The sequence below is a fragment of the Cynocephalus volans genome, chromosome 9, assembly GCF_027409185.1.
Source record: "Cynocephalus volans isolate mCynVol1 chromosome 9, mCynVol1.pri, whole genome shotgun sequence".
NCBI lineage: Eukaryota > Metazoa > Chordata > Mammalia > Dermoptera > Cynocephalidae > Cynocephalus > Cynocephalus volans.
In genome coordinates, this window is record NC_084468.1 from 86355215 (window position 1) to 86371992 (window position 16778).

The 16778-nt window shown below is 38.5% G+C and overlaps 1 protein-coding gene across 1 annotated transcript; it reads right to left on the bottom strand.

Moving 5' to 3' along the window:
• Window positions 1–926: 926 nt before the first annotated feature.
• Window positions 927–15647, bottom strand: LOC134385909 (alcohol dehydrogenase 1C-like). The gene is made up of 9 exons (XM_063107621.1): window positions 15571–15647; window positions 12484–12585; window positions 11723–11861; window positions 10396–10483; window positions 10079–10298; window positions 6589–6849; window positions 4571–4706; window positions 3849–3987; window positions 927–1241 (listed from the first exon to the last, which is right to left on the bottom strand). Exons 1-9 carry the CDS (start codon window positions 15586–15588, stop codon window positions 1217–1219), a joined length of 1128 nt encoding a protein of 375 aa, XP_062963691.1. The 5' UTR covers window positions 15589–15647; the 3' UTR covers window positions 927–1216.
• Window positions 15648–16778: the final 1131 nt, after the last annotated feature.

Genomic DNA, 16778 nt, shown 5'->3' on the forward strand with positions numbered 1-16778 from the left:
CTCCTCTGAATATGGGTAAACTTTTCATTACACATTTAGAGAGAAAGCTCAAAATGCCAACCTTCCTCTGAGAGTGGGAAAACATTAATAAATAGGGGCCATAGCTTTTACATATCCAGATATTAGAGTCATTCTAGCACGATTGGCTAGACTTAAGGCATGGTAGTTAGTAGAAAAGTTCCAGATTGAAAATAACTTGCAAAAATGTACATCTGTATATGTGTGTGTGTAAATCGACTTACAAAATATATTGCTGTAGGTGTTTGTGCCATTTCTTATTTACCCATTCAAGCTGATGTTTTCACAGCTGCTTTTATCCTGTCCCCACAGTTCATGCCACCGTATTATTTTTAATCACCTTATGCCTCATGTTCAGTGAATTGTAATCATTAACTAACACTATTTCATCAATAAGGCACATTCATGAATAAAAATTAAAGGTTATTTGAACATGATTCCAGGAAGAGTTCTGTCTCACATTTAGTGTTTGAACCTCGTATCTATCACATGAAGCATGAGACCTCCTTTTATTCAAAAGAACAATTTTGCATTTACTGCAAGCAAATAGTATAAAAGGAGTAAAACACTTCCCTTCACTGTGTGAAAGTGTGTGATATTTCCTTTGAGTTAGTAAGAAATCTCCTAGATTTAGAAGTTCTGGATCTTCTCCTCTTATAAATGAATGTCTATCCTTTACTGTTCCATAGTTTTTATCTCAGACCTTTGGCGTATTTCATAGACAGGGAAATACAGACAGTGGAAATAGGTGTAGAAGTAGACCACTTAAAGCCCGATCGTTCATCATGTGTATGTTGGGGGCAAGTGTAGGGTCCCCTCCACTGAGTTTCAACGACTGAGAGTTACAAAGAACAAAAACTTCAGAAAGTCACAAGGAATATATGTCCTCAATGAAAAAGAGACCATAGTGGAATGATTAAGAAGGAAAGTTTATTGACTTCAATTCCCCAGGAGATATTCAGCACCTTATTGAAAGAGCTGTCTGGTTTGGATTTAACGTTTGAATGAAAGTGATTTCACATCAACATTGGTTTCTTCTGGAAAGCCCCCATGTTATGCATGTTATTGATTAATTGATCGATTGATCGATTGATGGCATCTCTGAAGAACAGAGTTAATGAGGTTGACCAGTTGGTGTTCCACGTGACACAGGATGGAGGAGGCAGAAGATGCCACAAGGGCAGACATCTGTACGGTCTCAAAATGTCAGGATGGTGCGGATACTGCAATAGGAAAGAAAAGATATTGTGTTGACATTTAGACGATTCACAGTCTTCCATGGGAGAGTCCAAGGAGCCCTTGAGGTGTCCCAGTGAAAATCTCTCTGTTTTTCCAGCCACTCCATTCTCATTTCTTTGCATTTAGGTCAAGTCAAGTAAAAGGGCAGTTCAACTTTTCCTGCTCTGTCTTGTGTTTTCTCCGATCTTAAGCTCACTCGTAACATCCTGAGTGGCACTGTCATTTAGACTTCAATTCTATGTTATCATCCTTAGGGATTCATTTTTGAAAGCCCATGTGCCTGGCATAATGAGGAATATAATCAACAATGACTACTAATGTGTAATAACGTCCTGCTATTTGCAGATCCTTTTCTTGCATTTTTCAGACCTCAGCCTAAACAACAATGCTACCAGGTGGGCTGTCATATTATTTTCATGTAGAGATTATAAAAGCTGAGACTTAGAGTTGTAACTTGCTCCAGGTCACACACCTCATATGTGGTGTTGAGATTGAAAGGCAGAAACAATGTTGCACAAATTAAGAAGGTAGATAACTTGCAGGAAGGAAGTGATAATTTAAGAATGTTAGGACCATGTTGAAGGTCTAATAGAGCTCTGATACAAAGATGATTAAGGATTCTTAGAAGTAGATAATAAATTTGATTTGATTAGCTCTGAGAGAGTAAAAGATACGTAGATACAGTAGAAAATACAGGACAGTGTACAGAAGAAATTAAAAATAATCTGTAACCCCACAACCTCAGAATAAACATGGTAATATATACTTGAATTTTTATCTATGCTTTCTAGAGATACGTGCATTTTTTATTGTTCTATTTGAAAATACAGAAATATATTGTCTACCGAATTTTAATTTTCTATTTTATGGGTCTAATATGACATCCTGATAATTTCCCAAAGCATTGAAATTATTTCTTTTTACTGACATCATTGATTTTTAATACATTGTTGGAATTTATTTAAACATTCTGTTAATGTTGAACTATTAGGATTATGCCTATTTTTGATACTATATTTCAGGTAAAGATGCTTAAGCATATATACACATAAATATATCTATAAACATGTGCTAATTTTTGTAAAACACATTTCTAGAAATACAATTGCCTGGATGAAGTGTCTATGGTTTTTCAGGTTTTGTGATACAAATTACCAATTGCTTTTCCACTACATTGTAACAATTAATATTACTAGAAGCAGTATGTGAAAGTGCCTGTGTCGCCTTACCCTTACCAATATCAAATATGACTATTTGTAATCTTTTCTTATTGACAAGATTCATTTTATTTTAATATGCACATTCAACTATATGACATTCTGAAGAAGTGAATTTAGTCAAGATCAACAAATTCTTTTGCTGCTCAACACTGCCATTTGGTTTTATCATCTCCATATTTGCCATCATCTTTCCTATCTGAGGATTGTGATGATGATGATGAAGACGATAACTGGCACTGGATGATTAGCGTGTTTCACCTTCTTCTGGATGCACTCTTGAGAAATATTGTGGTTTAATAAGAAGTGAATCGACTTTGCCAGCAAACAGATCTACCTGCATTTGTGGCTCCCCTGAATACCACCTGCGTGATATTAGCCAAGTCATGTCCTTTCTGACTCCCAGTTTTCTCCTCTCTAAGATAGTGAAATTGGGACTGGCATATCAGACTTGTTTGGGAAACAACTGAGACGCTGCCAGTTAGACACTTAGTGGAGCAGCTGGCGCTATGTGGGTGCCAGTTCCTCTCCTTCCTCGGTAATATGTGTCCGATGAAGTATCTGGTTTACTCTGCTATGTGAGTGCCTAGGAAATACTGTCTGAAGTTGAAAACCTCGTGGAGAGAAGTTCTGGGTAGCAGATAAAGCGTGGACCACTGAGCTAGAAGGCAAGGTTAGATTGAACTGCTTGTCACTGGCAGTGCCTCATGCAAACGCAGGTGACAAAATTCATCTTTTAGGTTGTTGCAGTATTAAGTGTTGGAGGCAGGAAATAGAATTGGCTTATTTCATTCTAAGCTTTGGAGAAAACGTAACACTTAAATCTTTAAAACAACGTTTTGTGCCCTTCTGTTTATCATAACTTTGCTTTGTGAAAAATTTGTTGTAAACTGCAAAAAGAAATAACAATCATAGTATTTTTTCAATGGGAAACTGATAGCATCTGTATGGAATGCAATCCTAATGTACTTTCACCCACTCCCACAATGAAAAATATGGGGCTATTGTGAATATGATTTAAATTTATAGCCATTAAATATCAGTCTTATTTAGGTGGCCAGGCAGAGGCCTCAGTGACTCTATGTTATAATTATGATTGTGTGACAGTTCTTTTTAATCAAAGGTGTGTGTTCTCTTGTAAAGAAGGCTGAGTGGCTCTGGTCATTCACAGTCGCTATAACTAACATAATCTGACGTCAGCAGAATAGGACACACAAAACACTGTTCTCAGCCTCTCACAGTGCGATGTTAGAGGTTTCACATGCAGAGACTGAACCGGTGACGGAAACCAAGACGCTCCGGTTTGTTCTCATCCTCTCCATTTTCATTCTCTGTTCGTCAAACCCCTCCCATAAGAAGAAACTTAAAATCTACCTCTTTCCAGAACGAAGCAGGTCAAATCCTTCATTTATTTTTTCAAAAGGTAAAACATGGGTTATTAATGGATCCAATGAAAACTTCTTAGCCATAAAATCAGCCACGAGTTTAGGAACTGAATCTTTACTCTTAAAACCTGAGAAGAAGACAACGTCACTGTTAGATTCTTCTGGGAAAACGTAGGAGATTTGCAGATGCGACTTTTGAAATAAAATTAAGATAAAAGTTTATAAAAAGTGCTGCATTCCACAGACTACTATACTGAGGATTATGATTGATAGAGTGCTTCTATATCCTTTGAAGTCTTCAGAAGACTTTTAAAAAATCCCCCCAAATAAGCAAGAGTCCTTAGTTACTAGGCCTGTTATAGAGAATTTACAAAGATGTGATTATGCCCCAAATTAAGGAGTGCTGTACAAGGAGTGTACACATGTATTATCGCTTTAGGTTTATTGGGGAATTTTGGTGCCTTATGCAGTTATGAGTATAAAAAGAGGTGATGCTGAAATGACCTAATTAGTTTGTGGGAACACCAGAAAAACCTGTCCTAGTACCTTCTGTCTGCATTAGTTCCACATCTAGTTGATTAAGAGCCTATAGGTATAACAGGAATTTTAAGTTGGTTTTGACCACATTGCTTTTCAAAACCTGGACTGCCATTTGTAAAAGAAAAAAGTCTGATATTAATAAGAATTTGACCATTGAGCCTAACTACATACCACCAAAAATTGCTCCTTTCCAGGTGCGTCCCGTCAATAGCAGCGCTGGGTTCACTGAGAGGCTTTGGGAATCAGGAGGTACTCCTACAATGACACTTGTGCCACATGCCTCATGACAGCATAAGAGGGCAGCCAGCTGGAATAAAATCATTAGTTAGCATCTTTAAAGTGGACTCTCTGACAGTCCCTACTCATGCTACACAGAATCATGTGCTATTGACCTAGCTAGAGTGTCAATGTGTGCAGGGAAGAGATTATGTCTTTTGCTTCTTCATTTCCCTTGGTGCCGAGGATAGTGCTGTGGCTTTAGGAAATGCCCGGAAAGCATTTTTTGAACGAAAGAATGGATTAATGAATACTGGTGTTTTAACTCATTTCTTAGAAAGGGGCAAACTTCATGACAAATGTGTATAATTCTGGTTTCTGAAATAGGGCGCTGTTTCATCACCACGTGATTCTCAGGCAGTACAAGGAGTTGGTTCATTCATTTTTCATTCTTTTAATAGGGAGAGATTTTGAACATGGTACTTTGAACCAGGTATTGTGATGGTGAACAAGATATTATGGTCAAAAATGTTCTTTTATCCGTTTGATGTTCTCCCTTCTTCATGGACTGCTATTCTACTCTCCGCTTCTAGGACATGTTTTAAATGTTGTATTTCCCTCCCCAAAATGTATACTGGTTTTACTTTAAACTGCATCTATTAATCTGGAATCTCAAAATATAGTTGACAAAGACTCCTCCCCGTAGCCAGGGTTTTGAGCATATTCTGTAGTAAGAAAATGATTTAGGATCCCCGAATTTACATAATGATTAGTCCTTTGGGTTTGAATTACGACATTTCAACGAACAGATATTCCCAAAACTTGTGGCTATCAGATATTTGGTTTCTTCCAGTAAAGTAACAATCCAGTTCCCTATGAGAAAATGTAGGGAAAACAATTGAAAACGACCACAAGGAGAAAAGCGACAGCCTCAGAAATAGGTGGTCTCTCTTGGAACTTCACTCGTCTGTGGGTATCGTCCCAGCGCAGGCTGCTGCAGCTTCCCCTCAGGGTGCTGCTCCCATTACTAGCACTGCTGGGACTTGCTGGAGAACCTCAACAATGGGGACGTGTCGGTCTCTGGGGACTTTTCAACAGGATCCTGGAGAATTTCGATTAGGTGAAGGATAGCTAGAAATATGTCCCCCATCAAAATTGAATGTTTTGTAATTGCATGAAAGTAACACCGTGTATACTTAAAGATGTGTGCACTGCAAGATTGGAAATAGCATTTCCTATCAATAATGCCAGCTGACATTAATTGAGAGCTTACCACATGACAGATGGCACTGTGCTAAGTATTTTATACACATAATTTCTTGTAATTCACAAACACTGCAACGGGACATGTATCTCTAAATTTGGGGGCTAGTAAAATTTCTTGACTTTTGAAAAGTCTTTAGTCCGACATAGAGATTGGGTCCAGCCATGTGGAAGGCATGGTGCTTTCTAGGTGGCAAAACATAGTGATACATGAAAGCAGTCACTTTCTTTAGGACATGTTTTCCTTAAATATCACTTGGCCTCAAATCTCTTTTTTTTTGTGGATGGACAGTGTATGAAAAATCCCCCCAAATTCATTAAAACACATGAAAATTAGCATAACATTTTTTGTTAAGTATGTGGGAAAAAATAAAACTTGCCATATGAGAAAAGAATTTATGTTGTTTATATTTACTTCCATTGGAATGTTTTCACTAAAAATTAATAATGTAAATTTTTAAGGGCTTAATTAAAAATAACAAGCCCTTTTCTCTGTTTAAAGAAGAAATATTATTTGAGACAGGATAGCTTATTTTGCAGAATGAAAGATTTCTCATTAAAAACATGAAACAATCCAGGTAACAAAAAAGGGATGAAAAATTGACATTCATCTCTTAAAAATATTCTTTATGCGTAATATTTATATTCTACTTCTTAAGCATACTCCAGATTGCAGAAGGAGTAATCTCTAGGCATGTCATGGTACATACCATGGTGTCAAGCCGACCAATGACTTCAAAGGAAAAATCCACACCTCCATCGGTCATTTCCTTTAGCACCTCCTGGATGGGTTCCTTGTAGTCTTGAGGGTTGATGCACTCGGTGGCCCCCACCTCTCTGGCCTTTGCAAATTTGTCCTTGTTGATGTCCACTGCAATGATTCTGGATGCTCCGGCTGCTTTACAGCCCATGATAGTGGACAGACCCACTCCTCCCAGGCCAAACACAGCACAGGTGGAGCCCTTGGTGACCTGTGCTTTCAAAAAATGCACAGATGGATCAAGTAAAGACTGTTACAAAGTACCTAAGCTTTATAAGTAGCCATGTCTTGTCCATTATCAGGAGCTACTCAGACTGTGACGTTCAACCTACTGTCAAACCTCTCTGGGCTTTAGTTGGCTCGTGCTTAAATTGAGGAGGTTGAATTAGTTCAGTGGTTCTCATAGCTTGCTGCATTTAGATTCATCTCAGTGAGGAGCTTTACAAAATCTCAGTGGCCAGGTCATAGCCCATCTGAATCTGTGTAGTTGGAACACAGTCCCCAAGTAACTCCAATGGGAAACCCAGGCTGGGAACGAGTGGGCTGGATGATCTTTGAACTCTACAATCTTGAAGAAAATCTCAATGGCTAAAATCCATCTGTAGCTAGCTTCACTGTCTCATGCACACACAAAGGCAATTTTCAGAAGATGAAATAAGTGGAAAAGGTTACTCCAGGTGACTGAAAAACAATCTAATCAAACTCTCAACAATTCACGCTTCGATTGATTAACTTTCAGTAGTCATGGCCAATATAATGAGAGCAGAAATCAGCTTTGATGCATTGAAGAGTTGTCCTTAGCTTAATGCAAAGCCTAAATTGGGGACATTCAATGTGTAACTTTAAAATAATGAGAGGGTACTTCATAAAGCACAAGCAACAAAAGAAAATGTGAACAAATTATATTAGATCAAACTAAAAGGCTTCTGCACAGCAAAGGAATCAATAGAATGAGAAGACAACCTACAGAAAGGGAGAAAATATTTGCAAGCCATGTATCCATTAAGGGCTTAATATCCAGAATATACAAAGAACTCAAACAAGTATATGGTAGAAAAACAAATAATCCAATTAAAAAATGGACCAAGGAGATGAATAGACATTTTTCAAAGGAGGACATACAAATGGGCAACAGGTACAAGAAAAACTGCTCAGCATCACTAGTCATCAGAGAAATCCAAACCAAAACCACACTGAGATATCATCACACCCCGGGTAGACTGGCCATTATTAAAAAGACTGAGAATAGCAAATGCTGTTGAGGATGCAGGAAAGGGGAACTCCTCTACACTGTTGGTGGGACTGTAAACTGGCACAGCCATTATGGAAAACGGTATGGAGGTTTCTCAAACAACCACAGATAGGGCTACCATGTGATCCAGCCATCCCACTGCTGGGTGTATACCCAGAGGAACGGAAACCATCATGTCGAAAGGATACCTGCACTCCCATGTTCACTGCAGCGCTGTTTACAAGAGCCAAAATATGAAACCAACGTAAGTGTCCATCGACAGATGACAGGATAAAGAAAATGTAGTATATATACACAGCGGAATACATAAGAATGAAATTCTGGCATTTGCAGCAACATGGATGAGTCTGTAGAAAATTATGTCACTTGAAATAAGACAGACAAAGAAACAGAAATACTGCATGTTCTCACTTATAACTGGCTGCTAGGAAGGAAGGCAAGGAGGGAGGAAGGGAGGAAGCGAGGGAGGGAAGAAAGAAGAAATGAAGGAAAGAATGAAAGGAAAGACAATAATATGTTGAACTTTCAGAAGGAGAGAAAAAACCTAAGGATACTAGAGATTGGGGGGAGGCAGGGAGGGGTTTGGCAAGTTTTAGGTAGGGTAAAGGGCATAAAGAAATACCATGTCTTGTAAGAATGAATATGGTATTAATAAATAAAAAATTTAAAATAAAAAAAACTTCTTGGAAAGGTTTGTATTGTCTTTAAGTTCTGTTTTTCCGTAATCTTTTTGACGTACCTTCATGCAGCTTGAGACCAATGTGATCTTCATGGGTCTTTATCCCTGCTTTTTAAAATGTACTACTGAAAATAGTGCAACAAAAGTTGTTCTATTTTTTTAATAATGAAAGAAATTTATTATCATGAGTACTGTCAGCTTCTGTTGTGTGGGCAAGGTCACTTAGGCCCCGTGCTCCATCTGAAGAGGCAATGGCCTCAAGGGACTTAGTACTAAAGTCACAGAAATTTAGAAAAGATGTGATCTAAGTTGTTTACATTGGCTAGGAACTGTTTAGTGAACCTAGTTGCCTCTGGTCATCCTTTAGAATGGGTAAAATGCTGTTCCTGTTCTGTGTGATCTCGCTGTTACATTCCCTTAAGGGTGTCTATGCACTCATTCATTCACCCAGTGTTATTAAATACTATGAGGTACAACACCACTTTCTACCTTCTTTAGAAAAATACGAGGCTTGTGACTGTGATTTAAAAGTGCTAGTGATTAAGTATTAGAATTTAACATTCAGTAGATCTGAGAAATATATTCTAGTCTCAGTTCTTATAGTAACCAGCTGTGAGATTTTGGGAAAATAGCTTTGTGTCTGTGGACCTCAGTTACATAAAATGAAAGATACCACTAGGCTTTCAATGATCTGGAAGAGGAGCCCTTAAAGAATCTTACCTTGAAATTTACCACTTCTGAAGTGTGTGTACACGCATGTCTGTGTGTGCGTGTGTGTGACAGTAGGGGAGGACATGTACGAGTGACATCCCATAATGAGTGAAATAAAAGTACCTTTAAATATTCATTTACTTTCCTCCCAGGATTCCACAGAGTGGTGGACCTTCACTTTGGAGGTGCATCAAGTATTTATTTGGAATCTACTTTTGATCCTAATTCTGGGAGTGGGAAGCCATGGACTAGATGCTCCTCAAAGGCAAACGCACCATTTTATTTACTTTTGCTGCCTCAGAACTTAGCAGAACGTTCTGCACCCAATGCATGTAGAGGTGCTCTCTAATTGCAGAATGAATGACTAGATGAGTTCCCAGCCCCCAAATTTAACAGTCCCAGAGAGAACAAATATAGAAGAATAGTTACTGAAAATGAAATCTTTGCTTTTTCTTAACTAAGTATGAATGGTGATTTTCTAGGATAGACTCTCAACTCTTTGGGGACCATTTTTCATATCTTCTTTTAAAAAAGTTTTTATTGAATCCAAATTGATTATACGTATTTTTTGGGTTCAACATTGAGATATGTTGATCAAATCAATATTACTAGCATATTTATTGTTACAAATCGTAATTACACTTTATGCCCTTTGTCCAGTGGGGGCCGTGTTTTCTATTCATAATCCATACCACACAGCTATGAAGTGTCATCCATGAGTCTTGTTAGCAATTGCTTCCCGTTATGTTTCTGAACAGTCTGAGTGCAACTGATTCTACGGCCCATTGTCATTCCTACCTTGGCAACTTTGACGGCAGACCCATAACCAGTTGAAAATCCACAGCCGATGAGGCAGACTTTCTCCAGCGGTGAGGCTGCATCAATTTTGGCCACTGCGATCTCATCCACCACTGTGTACTGAGAGAAGGTGCTGACACCCACGAAGTGGTGGGCGGGTTTCCCTCTGCAGGTGAACCTGGTGGTGCCATCCTGCATGGTTCCACGAGGCTTGCCTAGACTGGTCAGTGGAACACACAGACACACAAGGGCATGAGACAGGAGCATAACTGATGTGTAAACTCATGGGCTGTACAAGGAGAATATTAGAAACTTACTCATTTTTCAAGCAGAAGTTGCTTTCTGGGTTTTTACAAATTCTGCATTTTCCACACTGGGGAGTAAAGAGTGGGATGACTTTGTCACCTGGAAGGATATAAAAGAAATTCATCTTTGATTTCTATCCAGGAATTCATAGAGCAAAAGCTGAAAGCTAACATATATACATAAAATAGTGTGCCTTTTAAAAGTCCCCAGGACTTAAGGTCCAATTACAACTATGTCATTGGTCATTGCCTGCCAACATTGTTATCAGTTTATACGTGCCTGAAGAGTTCCAAAGACGAAATGCAAATGTGGAAAAGGTTATGGTTTTAAAAAATCATTTCTTGAATTAATAGTTAACTCTTATTGCTTGCCTATGTTTCTCCTTGGGCCTTTACACACATAATCTCATTTAATCCTATATTAATTAAACCTTAAAAATTCTCAGTGTGAATATAAGTTTTGGTAGCAAGAGGGATGCCACAATTCCACTTGATGTTGGGGAGAGCTGGTATTTGGTAGTATTTGGGTTACAATGAAAATGAGAATTTTAATAACCAATATTTGGCTTTTGAAAGTGAATGGAAACTTTCTATTTATTCACCATCAAACTGTAAAAATATGTATATTAACGTACCATATAATTTGGATAAATAAATACAGAAAATAAAATACATAATAATTTGTAACCACTCACATGTAACCACCTCTAAAGGTAATAGAACAGACACTGTTTATGGCCCGATGCCTTCTGCTATGTTTCTTTCACTTCCTTCCATCTACTCTGTTTCATTGGTTCCATGTTCAAGAAATAAAGGCTATATTGGAAGAGAAATTAGTACATGGGCTCCTCTTACCTCCTATGACAAGATCACATTGATTCGGTTATAGCCTCACAGACACTATTTTGTGAACTCTGCTCAGACTGTTTTCATACACTGATCTGGGGACTCAGAACAGAAGCTTCCGCTGTTTCCCTTGTCCCTCCTGTGATTCTGTTCGGGCCCTGACAGAAGACAGAGCTCAGCACCACTACCATGGACGTTACTAGATTACGAACTCCACAGTGGCAGGCACTGTGTCTCTTTGATCCTCATGTGCTCCCAGGCCCGAAGCTGGCACCGGGCATCTAGTAGATCCTCAATGCAGAATCGCTGCAGGAGAGAATGCACGAGTGTTGAATGCGTGTGTGCCTGAGCCGGGCAGGGAGAGAGGGAAGGAGGAAAGCCCTCAAGTCCCAGCTTGGCCACGACCGTGTGCAGGTTGATCCATTGCTCATTGCCTGTTTTCTCATCTCAGGTTCCTGCATCACGGCACGTCCCCTGAGTGTGACTTCTGTACCTGGTTTTACTGTAGTCACCCCTTCTCCAATGCTCTCCACGATGCCCGCTGCCTCATGGCCTAGAATCACAGGGAGAGGTGAGGCAATATTTCCACTAATTACGTGGTCATCTGATCGACATATTCCAGTGGCCACTATCTACAAAGTAAAGAGAAGATGATTAGACTCAAAAATGATTATGACACTCCAGTGAATATAACACACTCAGTTTCCTGAAATTGGTCTTCTGTAGAGTTTTCAGGTGTGTTACTCATAATTACTACTCTTCCTAAAACCAAAAGACTTAGTTTATCTCCAAGATTATCTAATTTAAAACATTCCTTTACCATCTTTTCCTTAATACAGCAATTTAGAATAACCTGTGAATTAATTGACCCTAAAATATTTTTCTTACAAAATATAAAAGAATGTGTGCATTTTTATAGAAGTAGAAATTATAGATTAACAACAAGAAAATATCTAATGTTAATTGACGTTGGATTTTTGATCCGTATCCCCTTGTATTTATTTTTTCTGTACAAACACATAAATTCTCTTTTATTTTACTGGATTTATACTGTACATAGTCTTTCATCATCACTTTAAAAAAATTTAACAATTTTTAATTATGTCTTTACTTGACAACAAATGTAATTCCACTGTCGGGATGGCCATGTACAAAGTGCCTCTAAGTAAATTTTAGTGTGTTTTTTAATGTGAATTTTCTTTTATCTGAATTTCTAAAACCTAAAATTAAATGGAATTAAAGTAGTTGCTTTACCTTGATACGAACTTCATAGGCCTTAGGAGGTGCGACCTCCACCTCCTCAATGGAAAAGGGTTTCTTTACCTCCCAAAGCACAGCTGCTTTGCATTTTATTACCTGGAAAATTAAACAGAGAGATGATACCAGTAGTTCCCCACTTTTTTGTCTTTTACACTGTGTACATGCAACATTGAACCCCGAATCTGGTACCCAACAAATGCTCCATAGAAGTGAACATGTCTGATTACAAAGAGAATAAAAATACCTTTTAAAAAAAGGTGGGAAGCAGTATATGGACCAATTGAAACCACACACTGTACCCCACCAATATGTGCAAGTGACTGCTAAATTAAAAAAAATGTAAAACAATAATATAAGAGAAACAGAATCAAGTGTAATAAGACATTGAGATAAAATAGAATATGTACTTGCGCACCATATTTATGATTTTTTCTCCAAAGCTGTTTATTCCTGATATTTCCTAATGCTGTCCTGAAATTGGTTGATTATCCATAACTTTAGCTTGTAGGTGAAGTTGTAAGTCACCATGATTTGAGGACAGAGCCAGGGTCTGTTCACATAAAATATGTTGCTCCTTTGCTCAACGTTCTGCTGAAGCCAAAGGATCTAACGGTTACGTCCTTGCCTTCCTGCCTAGGGTGGCTTCTCTTTGTCTCTCTGCCTATTCTCCTCCTTTGATCTGCTCTGTTCACCACTTCTGTGTGCTATTCGTTTGCACCTCTCATGTGAAACTTAGCTTTGGCAGCCTGTTTTGTTATCTAATTTATGTGTGGAGACTCCTTCCAGATTAGATTTGAGCCAAGAATTGCAGAGGTTAAAGCTCACGGCGTGTGTGTGTGTGTGTGTGTGTGTGTGTGTGTGTGTGTGTGTGTTCGCGCGCGCGCGTGCGTGCACATGAACACACACTCACCCACACACATACATTCCAAAACTGGAGACCGTGTGTGAATTTCTTGCTAACACAGCGTACTCATAGACGTTCTTAAAGAGAAACGTTGAACCTCTATTTTCAGGACTTGGGAATGTACCATTAAATCTGTCTTCTGTGTTGTAAAGCATGTACATTAAGAGAGCTTTTTTCCAGTGAGAATTGACATAATTGCACATATGATTTAAAATTCAATGGAAATTTATTCTTGTCCAGTTCATTTTCAATTCAATATCTTTGTCGATTTTTTCCACACTACAGGGTGTTCGCCATGGTCCATGATAAAATATGAGAGCTCTTGGAAATAATATACTGACTCGAGTAGTGGGTAGGTCCTGAGTATCGGGTGCCTATGATTGGCAGGCATGTCGTGGTCTGATTCAGTTGAGTCACACACTTTAAAGATATTTAAACCTCACAAGGAGTCACAAAACTGGCTGTCCAGAGAATTAAGATGAATCCAGCCTTGCATTTTCACCACCCCATGGTAGGGAAAAGTTAAGAAAGGTCAAAGAACAACCACCACAACAATATTGATAGCAGTTACTATCATTTGTTCACTTATTTCTATGTACCAGGCACTAGTCTATGTGCTTCATGATTTTAATTTATGAAGTTCTCAGAACGACCTCACGAAGCAGATGTTAGTGTCCATCACTTGAGGACAAAATGCAGGAAGGTAAACGTACATGAAGTGTTATCCGAAGCTAAGTCACTGACGTTGCACCAGAGCGGGGAGCACTGACCGCCTCTCTCAGCACTTACCATTGTCATTACTACCCCTGGCTCACACTTCTGCTCTATGAACTCATTGTTTCTTTCAAGCTGAGTTTTGGGGGATTTAGTTTTTTCTTTTCATAGCTATTTTTCATTGGGAGGAGAATATGACATTGTAGATACTAATCAGTAATGAATAAAAATAAAGTGAGTTAGAATGAGGACACGGACAATCACAGACTCCCGATTTCCAGTCAATCTTGTTGATAGGAGCCTGTTGTGCCTCACAGTATATGTATGGAAACGTCAGAACCTTTAAACGGAGTTATCATAGTGAGTTATTTTACTGCATGAGCCACTCCTAACACAATAAGTGTTCTGAAAACGGTTGCACAGACTTCTGTAATTAAGCGAAGAAAAAACATTAGTTGATTATACTGAATGGCCATATGCATTTCTCTGTACTTGTAAACACATTGAACAAATAAATATATTTTATGGAATGCTTAGAACCAAAGATCTGTGTTCCTAGTGCTGATAAGTGATTTAAATTGTATTAGCATTAAGTTTCTGTAAAATCATGGTGACTTTTGTATGGAGCAGATACTGTTCAGTTGTTGAATAGGATTTCTGTGAATATTGCCTGAATTGTGCATAACGAGCTTCTTTTAATCAAAACGTGCATGTTGATGTCTTGTTAAACTGATGATTCTAATGCTTTGAGAACAATATGACTTTTGTAACAGATTTTACAGTAAGGTTAAAAGGATATTCTAAAATCCTCTGAATCAGCTTTATATTTTAAAAAATTAATTCATTATAAGATAATGAATTCCTTATAAGATAATTTATTCTTTGTAGTTTGTCTATCATTTGTATTCTGAGACAGTTTTTAGACTGTTATGGACAAGCTCATAATAATGAAAAGGTAATAGTTAACTTTTACTTTTTTCCTTTACAAACGTTTTCCTAACTGGAGCATGAGACATTCAATGGAATCTATTCAATGGAATTATTCTCCTCAAACTTATGTCAGACTTAACTTTTCTATGTTCATAAAAAGAATATGATTACAGAGAATCATTTAAATTATGGTTTGTTAATATGAAGATAACTTCTTGATTAGAGACTTCTAACTTTTGGTTTGCAAATAGACACAATTCCCTTGGAATAAACTGTTACTTTAACTACTGAAAATTTGTTTAATGTGAGAAATAAAGACTTGAATAGATACAGATTCTATGCATTCTGGCTAAAGTTATTTAGATATTGTAGTTCAGTATACAGTACATATTGTAACACAGATTGCATACTGTATTTTACTATACCTTGTTTCTAATTCAGATAATAATTTAAAATTATTTATCAAATACTGTATCCCTTTCTTTATTATGTTAATCACAATATATATTCAGTAGTAAAATCTTTTAGCTTACTTTTCCTGCTGTGCTCATGTTGTTTCCGTGTTCCTGCACACCAGGAGATGAATCCTGCAGATGTCCTCCTGGACCCAGCACATGAATATATACTGCACAGTTAAGTTGTTTGCTTGCCCAATTGCACATGTGATCTGGTTCTCTAAGCCACACCCATCAGCTATTCTCCGACCAAGTAAAATCAGGAAGAAAAGGGCCCTGAATTAGACTTCTACCTTAACTCTGTAACATGTCCTTTCATTTTCACTAGGTTAAATATTTCCCTACATGTAAACTTTAATCTCTCCCCTCTCTCACCCCTTATATCTCTCTATCGTCAGATAGCATGTTTTTCCTCTCTCCATGTTACATAAGTTAGGTAACATGGAGAAAAGGTTCTGTTTTCCTTTTCCCTTCGCCTGCTCTAATCTTTGAGTTTGAATCCACAAGGTGCAGTTAGGAAGGAGGGGAAGGAAGCAGGACTGATGAGTAGGACACAGGTGGTGGAGCCAGAGGAGCGAGTTTGATCCAGCACTTCCTTCACTAGTGGAGTCAGACACCCCGTCAGTCACAGCAGAGGGGCTCACCGTCCCTGGCATTTCTGTTCCATGCAATAGCAGCCAGCACTGACTGACCACCTCCCTGTGCCCGGCACTGAGCTGGGTCCAGTAGGTGGCAGTGATGAATAAGAGATGGCCTCTACCCATGCCCGGACACAGTGTTGGGCTGTGGTTATGGCATGCCTGTGGGATCAGACAGACCCTATCCCTTACTAGCTGTGTGAGCTTTCTCCTCAGAAAAAATTTAAAATGTTGTTATTTTCCACAAAACTCACAAATTATTACTAGCAATATCTCACCTTCCCAGGGTGCTTACTGTGCTAGGTGAGGTGCCCGCATGGCCTCACCTAATTCATCTCTTAGGTTTAACATGTGGGGAGACGCGGCATGATGGCTGAAAAGAGGTGCCTGGGTGTTTTCCTCCCACAGAAAAGGACCAGAACAGCTAACAGATAGCTAAGTACTGATGCGGGTGTCTGTGGGAGAGCCCAGGAGTGCCACACGATATCGCACATCGTCCACACCGGTAAAAATCTGGGAGCTCCAACAGCAGGTAGTGTCCCATGATGTTCTCTTAGGAATATTCTGAAGCTGCTTTGACCCTGAGTATCTCCTTCAGCATCTACGACAGAAAAATGAAATGTTTACTGCATGTACGTGGAACTTCAC